Genomic DNA, 9,216 nt, shown 5'->3' with positions numbered 1-9,216 from the left:
CTCCTGTTTGACCACTTCCAATTTGCCTTGATTCATGAACCTAATATTCCAGGTTCCTATGCAATATTGTTCTTTACAGCATCGGACCTTGCTTCCATCACCAGTCACATCCACAACTGGGCATTGTTTTTGCTTTGGCTCCTTCTCTTCATTCTTTCTGGAGTTATTTCCCCACTGATCTCCAGTAGCATATTGGGCACCTACTGACCTGGGGAGTTCATCTGTTAGTGTCCTATCTTTGGCTTTTCAGTATAAAAAGGGGTTCCCAAGGCAAGAATACTGAAGTGGTTTGCCATTCCCTTCTCCAGTGGACCACGTTTTGTCAGAACTTTCCACCTTGACCCATCCGTCTTGGGTGGCCCTACAGGGCATGGCTCATAGTTTCATTGAGTTAGACAAGGCTGTGGTCCATGTGATCAGATTGTTAGTTTTCTATGATTGTGGTTTTCAGTCACTCTGCCCTCTGATGGAGAAGGATAAGAGGTTTATGGAAGCTTCCTGATGGGAGAGACTGACTGAGGGGGAAACTGGGTCTTGTTCTGATGGATGGTGCTATGCTCAGTAAATCTTTAATCCAATTTTCTGTTGATGGATGGGGCTGTGTTCTCACCCTGCTATTTGCCTGGGGCCAAACTATGGTGGAGGTAATGAAGGTAAAAGGGGCTTCCCTGGTGGCTCAGAGGTAAAGCCTCTGCCTGCAATGCTGGAAACCTGGGTTTGATCCCTGGGTTGGGACCCTGGAGAAGGAAATGGCAACCCACTCCAGTATGCTTGCCTGGAAAATCCCACTGATGGAGGAACCTGGTAGGCTACGGTCCATGGGGTTGCAAAGAGTGGGACATGCCTAAGCGACTTCACCGTATACTGTATATAACAAAGATAATGGCGACCTCCTTCAAAAGGTCTGTGCACGCACTGTCGCACCGAGTGCTCCCGACCCTGCAGCAGGCCTCCGCCGACCCTCGCCTCCTCCAGAGACTCCTGGACCCTCCTGGGCAAGTCAGGGTCAGGGTCCTGGTACACAAGGTTCTGCTTGTGCCATCCCCGAGTCTGTTTCCCAGTCCTGTGTAAGTTCTGGCGGCTCTATGGTGGGGTTAATGGCGACCTCCTCCAAGAGGACATATGCCCAGAAAATTCCAACTGCTTGATTAAGGTTGCATTTCTGAGGAAGGTTGAAACTACAATTAGATTAAATCCAGGTGGAATCATGGGCTTTGGCACAAGTGGCATTACATGTGGCCTGTGGTTTTTCTCTTTAACATACGTTAACAAACATCAAGGAGTTCTCCTACTTCCTGTCCCTTACTCTGCTGACCAAACTGTTAGGGGAAACACTGACTGAAGCCGTCCACCCTGGCCAGGCACCTCAGTGACCATTTGCATGAGTTATTTTACAGTTATTTTATGACAGGAGGCCTGGTAAGGAGCAAGGAGCTGACATGCTACCACCAACCAGAAGAATTTGGGAAAGGTCAAAAGGAAACACCAGTCCGTGTGACCTACCAACCTCCCAGAATCCTCTTCGCTGGAATCCATCTTGGCTGAGCAATGCGCATACCACCAAGAAAGACCCTGAGCCAGGATGACAGGCCATAGACAACCTGGAAACGAATCCCCTCACCATGACCCTGGAGACTGAGAGCCTTGTGGCGGAGCTGGGTTCCCTTATGCTCCTGCTCTCCGTCCGGGTGCCCCTTCCCAAAGAAGCCTCTGGTTTTGTCAGCATGGTGTCTCCTCAGATGACCTATTTCCTGGTGTTACCCAAGAGCCCACTCTGGGACCCTGGTAGGCATCCCCGTCCCTGCAACAAAGCCATCACTGGTTTCCCCCATAATGCAAGCCCTTCTCTTCATCCTAAATAGCATTAAAAAAAAAAATGTTTTCATCTGTTATTTCACAATCTGGTTGCATTCACCCTACATATTCACTGCAACTTACCTTGTTTTAAGGATCTGTAAACAGAAAAGAACAGAATGTTGCTCATCATCCAGTTATACAAAGGGTTAAGTCGCAACCGACTGACAGCCTCCAACAGTGAGTCCTGAACTCAGGGAACTCAGGATGGAAAAAATAGGATGAGCATTCTGTGTTTTGGATTTTGGTCCAAGGTAGTTAAGACGCATATCTAAGGAAGAATGTTGGTGACTCCAGATTCTCGCACCTTCCCATAAACAGAAAAGCACTAAACTCATTGACTTCATATATCTGGTTTTTGTGTGTGTGTGTGATTAGCAATAATCTTTTATCAAGATGTATGCTTGACTACACATATTTTCCAGCCCGAATTCACATATATATTGGCGGCTCTTTCTCAACCTCTTCAGAGCCATTCTTCAGACCTATCTGAGAGACTGTCTCCTGGCTACAGTCCTCAGTAATGTTCCCAAGTAAAACTGAATCTCACTGCTTTTAAATTGTGATTTTGGTTTTCTATCTTTTATTATCAGTCGATATTTCCTTGAGATATGTTCTATGGTGGAAGGAAAAGCTTTGTGAACAAACAACCAACTTGGACAATCAAAATGCATGCTAACATACTGAAGTCTCTGGGAAGTCCTTTGGTGATTAGAGCCTTTGAACTTTAAGATAGCATTTTCCAAACAATAGATTGGACAATGGCTCCCTTTGTTTGGGCAACTAGTGTCTTTAGTGACTTGAAGAAGTAGTATTATTTTGAATAGTATTTGAGAAATTCTGATTTATAACATTAATTATTTTAAAAAGTTATAAAATTCATATATCACACAATTGTATAAATATTCATGTTTTTACTTGAAGAAATTATCTACTTTTGAATTCATGCACATTTTAAAATGTAATTGGAGAAGGAAATGGCAACCCACTCCAGTGTTCTTGCCTGGAGAATCCCAGGGATGGGGGAGCCTGGTGGGCTGCCGTCTATGGGGTTGCACAGAGTTGGACACAAGTGAAGCGACTTAGCAGCAGTAGCAGCAGCAGCAAAGATGGAAAATTCACCAGTGGGAATAATAAATGGCATTGTTATGCTGAGAACATTATTTCTATGAAAAAATATGAACTAAGAAAAAATGAATTATTAGGTAGAAAGGTCATTATTTTACATTATTATAGAGGTCATTATTATACATTATATTTACATTTTTAAAAATGTTACCCAAGAAAGATTTATAATCAGAAATAGTTTTATACATACAAAGCTTATAATCTTAGCATAGGAAGGGATGTTATCAGAGAAAATTTGATAGGATGTCATACCAACTGAAGAAATATGGAGACACTCACGGCTTTTTGTGGCTAATTCTTTAAAGAATCTGGAAAAGAAATTTCTTGATTTGAGTTATCCCAGTGCCACATTTCATAAGATTATAAAATGTACTGGAAATTATAAAGAACTTTGGAACATCAAAAACAGTCTTCTTGGGCTTCCCTGGTGGTCCAGTGGTTAAGAATCCGCCTCCTAATGCAGGGGACTCTGGTTGGATCTCTGGGCCAGGAAGCTCCCACAAGTCACGGGACAACTTGGCCCAAGGACCCCAACTACTGAGCCTGCACGGTGGAGGCCCTCGCTGCAGCTGCTGAGCCCACGCCCACGTCCTAGGGCCTGCGCTCCACTGCAGGAGAAGCTGCCGCAGTGAGAAGCCTGCGCTCGGCTGCGGGAGAGCGGTCCCCACTCTCTGCGAGTAGTGAAAGGGAGAGTGAAGTCGCTCAGTCGTGTCCGGCTCTTTGCGACCCAACGCTCTTCAGTCAATGGGATTTTTCAGGTGAGAATGCTGGAGTGGGTTCCCATTTCCTTCTCCAGGGGATCTTCCCGACCCAGGGATCGAACCCAGGTCTCCCGCATTGCGGGCAGACACTTTACCGTCCGAGCCACCACGGGAGCAGTCTACAGCTAGAGAACTAGAGAAAGCCTGTGCACAACCACCAAGACCCAGGGTCGCCAAAAACAAATAAATAAATATTAAACACACACACACACACACACACACACACAGAAAAACCCGACCTTCTTGCCTCAAAGAAAGGGAGGCCCAACTTCAAAAAGTTAAGGATTAAAAAAAAAAGCAGATATTACAAATCAGTAATTGCAAATCTGGAGATAAAGATATTCTGACTCTAGGTTTATGATTCATTCTACTATTTAAAAAGTGATTCATAAACTATTCACATTGTTGTTTGTTGTTTAGTCGCCGTCATGTCTGAGTCTTTGGGACCCCATGGATTATAGTCAGACTCCTCCGTCCATGGGATTCTCCAGGCAAGAGTACTGGAGTGGGTTGCCATTTCCTTCTCCAGGGGATCTTCCTGACCCAGGAATTGAACCTGCGTCTCCTGCATTGGCAGGCGGATTCTTTACACAGAGCCACCAGGGAAGCCCCCGTAAACTGTTCGTGTGTGCGTACGTGCTCAGCTGCTTCAGCCGTACGCTACTGTTTGCCACCCTATGGACGGTAGCCCACCAGGCTCCTCTGGCCACAGGATTCTCCAGGCAAGAATACTGGAGGCAGTCTTCCCCACCCAGGGACTGAACCCAAATCTCCTGTGTCTCCTGCATTGTAGGCAGATTCTTTACCACTGAGCCACTAGGGAAGCCTAAACTATTCACAATTTTATACAAATATTAAGTTATTACTGGAGTGAGTGACCTTAGAGCTGTATTGTAAAATCGGATTATTCTCTAAGGGGGAAAAACCTTCATTTTCCATTTCCACCACTAGATGGCAGGCTACTGAATAATACACAATACAGGATTTCACAGGTCTAGAGTGCAATGGCGGAGAAGACAATGTCACCCCACTCCAGTACTCTTGCCTGGAAAATCCCATGGATGGAGGAGCCTGGTAGGCTGCAGTCCATGGGGTCGCTAAGAGTCGGATACGACTGAGCGACTTCACTCTCACTTTTCACTTTCCTACATTGAAGAAGGAAATGGCAACCCACTCCAGTGTTCGTGCCTGCAAAATCCCAGGGACGGCGGAGCCTGGTGGGCTGCCGTCTATGGGTTGCACAAAGTCGGACACGACTGAAGTGACTTAGCAGCAGCAGCAGCAGCAGCAGAGTGCAATGGCACCCCACTCCAGTACTCTTGCCTGGAAAATCCCACGGACGGAGGAGCCTGGTGGGCTGCAATCCATGGGTTCGCTAAGAGTCGGGCACGACTGAAGCGACTTAGCAGCAGCAGCAGCAGCAGAGTGGTAAATAGGGTCGGTGAGGACAATGGCAAGTTGCAAAGTCACAAGAGATAGGACGTTATAAACAGTCTGGTGAATCGGGATTTACCCGAGGAGAATGAGGCCGTAACTTTCCCGTACTTTACCTCTACAGCAGTGAGAGCCAGGTCTAACAGCTCCTGAACCCTGAGATATAATTTGCTTTGGTGATCGCCAATCTGTGTGATGGGTAGAAAATAAGAAACTGATTAAAAATTCAAAGGCTGATTGCACAGTGCATTTCTACATCACAGTGTATCCAATTTGGGAGTCCTTTCTGAGTACAATGCAAAAAGCAGAAGCAATAAAGGAAAAAGCTTAAGAAGACTTCAACAGGAATATTTAAAATATCTGCGTGCTGGGATTTCCCTGGTGGTACAGTGGTTAAGAATTTGCTTTGGCATGCAGGGGACACAGGTTGGATCCCTGATCAGGGAACTAAGATCCAGCAGCAGCTAAGCTCCACACCACAGCTAGAGAGTTCATGCATCAAAACAAAAGATCCACATGATGTAGCGAAGACCCTGCATGCTGCAACTGAGACGATGCAGTCAAATCAATCAATATTAAAAATAAAGTGAAACATCTATGTTGAAAGACATCCCATGTCCACCTCACAGTGGGACTAAATATTCAGTGGCAAAGGAATATTTAAATTGCGGAATAGCTACATGATGGAATGCTGGTTAGTCATTTAAAATAATCGTTTAGATAATTTTTTACATAGGAAGTAAAGATACTGGTAAATGGAAAAAATGTTACATTATATCAATATATACCGTAATATGTTTAGGGAATAATGAAAAATAAAAATGAAAAATAATGACATTTATTTACATCCATAAATCAAAGTTCTTTTTAAAGGTCAGCTTTCTTTTCGTGTTTTCACAAGTTGTACTAAGCATGTATTATCTCTGAAATTGGAAGACAACGAAACTAAACATTTAACAGAAAGGTTGGTAAAGCAGCTCCTTTACCCACTGCGCTCCTGCTGTCCAAGCCATCGAGAGCTTGCCCTGCTCTCTCTCTCTTTTTCTCTCTCCTTCTCCTGGTAGAGGTGGTGACTACCTAATATCTGATTTCCCTGGAGGTGATGGCACTTGGGTGGTGTCTATGAGTCCGCTGTTTAGGTGGTCAGTGTTGCCATTCATGAGTGATAGTACTGAATATAGTTACGATTCTTTGGTTTAAATTTTAATGACTTGTAGTTTTCAATGTCTAAAACAATATTTTCAAACCGGGGTTTATAGACCACCTTGCATTGATTTGTTAAAAATGCAGATTTTGGGGCTTTTTCCCAGGCTCAATGAATCTGCAGTTTTGGAAAAAGTGTTCTGAATTTTCATTTTTAACTAGCTCCTTGAGTTATTTTTATGCATACTGAAATTTGAGAACTGTTGGTAGTGGTTGGGATCAAGTGTGAGAAGAACAAGAATGAAAATATCAAACTAGGGAACACTTTCAAAGTCTGAATATTTATCAGACGTCTCATCTCAGCTATTTTTTCCAACAGATACTTATATATTCAATATTTTTAAAGGCACAAACATATAGTGACCAACTAATGATAATAACTTTAATAACTTAAGCACTTCCCCATCAGTCATATCAAAAATTTGCTACTTCATAAAAGCACCCAGCATATATGTGGAAATTGAAGTAAATAAACCAAGAAGTAATGTCTTAAAAAGGACAAAATGAAACAAAATAACATTTCAGAAATAAACTTCTCATAGTGGAGGAATAAGTCTGGATTTAGACATTCTCTGTTTTTCCTGAAGTCAATTGGCACCAGACAAATTTGGACGCCAGAGGCATTGATGACAGGGTGAAGAGCTCAGGTCTTGAAAGCTTTCACAGGTGGTTTCAGCATGACCATGGGCTCCTCTCGGAGGTAAGGCTGTGTCCTGATTCTGAGACTGACGTTTGCAAGGAAACGGTGACCTCCGATTTCAGTCCACAGCAGGTTTCCACAAAATGCTGGAGAGAGAAAATTAGTCACAGACTAACAGTTGGAGAGAAAAGCATTGCCAAGGATACAGGTGACAGTGTCCAAGGATGAGAAAGCTATTTCCCTGGTGAGAGAGGCTTATGTGGGAATAACAGATATTAGAGAAGTATCACGTTGTGGAAATGCCTTGAAAGCACAGGCCAATAAAAAACCAAGGTTCTCATCCCTGTTGACTTTTTTGTAGAGTCTTGTTTGAATTAAATATTGCAGCGGGGAAATCCAGAGCATGTTTCAGTAAATAGTTAAGAAATTTGGATTTATTCAAGTTAGGAATCAGTCTCTAGGTCACTGGCTTTTGAAATGTTTATGAAAACTGCGCAAACTTTCTTGGAATAAACATTTTGATTTGCGGGGCTTCAGTGGTGGAGAATCTGCCTACCAATGAGGGAGACATAGGTTCGATCCTTAATGCGGGAAGATCCCACATGCTGCTGGCAGTCAAGCCCGAGGGCTACAACTACTGAGCCTGTGCTCTAAGAGCCCAGGAGCCGCAATGACTGAGCCCATGTGCCCCGAAGATCGTGCTCCCCAAAAGAAGACACTGCAAAAACAAGCTTGTACCCCACAACCAGAGAGGAGCCTCCTCTTGCTGAAACTAGAGACAAGCCCGCTCAGCAAACAAGACACAGCAGTTCAGTTCAGTTCAGTTCAGTCGCTCAGTCATGTCCGACTCTTTGCGACCCCATGAACTGCAGCACGCCAGGCCTCCCTGTCCATCACCAACTCACGGAGTTCACCCAGACTCACGTCCATCGAGTCAGTGATGCCATCCAGCCATCTCGTCCAATGCCGTCCCGTTCTCCTCCTGCCCCCAATCCCTCCCAGCATCAGAGTCTTTTCCAATGAGTCAACTCTTCACATGAGGTGGCCAAAGTACTGGAGTTTCAGCTTCAGCATCATTTCTTCCAAAGAACACCCAGGGCTGATCTCCTTCAGAATGGACTGGTTGGATCTCCTTGCAGTCCAAGGGACTCTTAAGAGTCTTCTCCAACATCACAGTTCAAAAGCATCAGTTCTTCGGTGCTCAGCCTTCTTCACAGTCCAACTCTCTCATCCATACACGACTACTGGAAAAACCATAGCCTTGACTAGACGGACCTTTGTTGGCAAAGTAATGTCTCTACTTTTGAATATGCTATCTAGGTTGGACATAACTTTCCTTCCAAGGAGCAAGCGTCTTTTAATTTCATGGCTGCATTCACCATCTGCAGTGATTTTGGAGCCCCCCAAAATAAAGCCTGACACTGTTTCCACAGTTTCCCCATCTATTTCCCATGAAGTGATGGGACCCGATGCCATGATCTTCGTTTTCTGGCCAAAGCTAAATAAATGCACATTAAAAAAAACAACAACAAGTTTTGAGTTTTGTTTGTTAAAAAGCTCATTTCAAAGTAGTTTAGCTGTTGAAATATGGCTTTCTTTTCATAATAACTGTCTTGATACTTGATTACCTGTGGCAGCCATGAGAACTACACCTTGAGAACTTCCTGCTGCTGCTACTAAGTCACTTCAGTCGTGTCCGACTCTGTGCGACCCCATAGACGGCAGCCCACCAGGCTCCCCCGTCCCTGGGATTCTCCAGGCAAGTACACTGGAGTGGGTTGCCATTTCCTTCTCCAACGCATGAAAGTGAAAAGTGAAAGTGAAGTCGCTCAGTCGTGTCCGACTCTTAGCGACCCCATGGACTGCAGCCTACCAGGCTCCTCTGTCCATGGGATTTTCCAGGCAAGAGTACTGGAGTGGGGTGCCATTGCCTTCTCTGTGAGAACTTCCTACTGCAGGGAATTGACTGCCGGAGGAGCCGACGAACCGTGCGTGTTCAGACAGGCATTCTCTGATGCCCCCACGTGGTAGGCATATTCGGAGAGCCTTAGTCCTGAGAGTCAGTGGATGCCTCTCCCCTGACTTTGTTGTTTGAGAGCAGCTAAATTTGGAGATGTGTTATGAAACAAGAGGTAACTAACACAATCCCTTAAAGCCATTTATTTAGGCTAGTTTTTAGTGAACTATGTAATTATT

The 9,216-nt window shown here is 44.5% G+C and overlaps 1 protein-coding gene across 1 annotated transcript in view; it reads left to right on the top strand.

Annotated features, from left to right (window-relative positions):
• The first annotated feature begins 882 nt into the window (after positions 1-882).
• Positions 883-9,216, top strand: part of PSKH2 (protein serine kinase H2) — a 28,969-nt gene continuing 20,635 nt past the window's right edge. The window contains 1 exon segment of the mRNA XM_086338139.1: positions 883-1,067. Coding sequence (XP_086194265.1) covers positions 883-1,067 — 185 coding nt within the window.

This window comes from Bos grunniens, chromosome 14 (genome assembly GCF_055505025.1).
Source record: "Bos grunniens cultivar Pamir isolate PY7600 chromosome 14, Bosgru_T2T1.0, whole genome shotgun sequence".
In the NCBI taxonomy this organism is placed as follows: Eukaryota; Metazoa; Chordata; class Mammalia; order Artiodactyla; family Bovidae; genus Bos; species Bos grunniens.
This window is presented reverse-complemented; position numbering and strand designations above follow the sequence as displayed.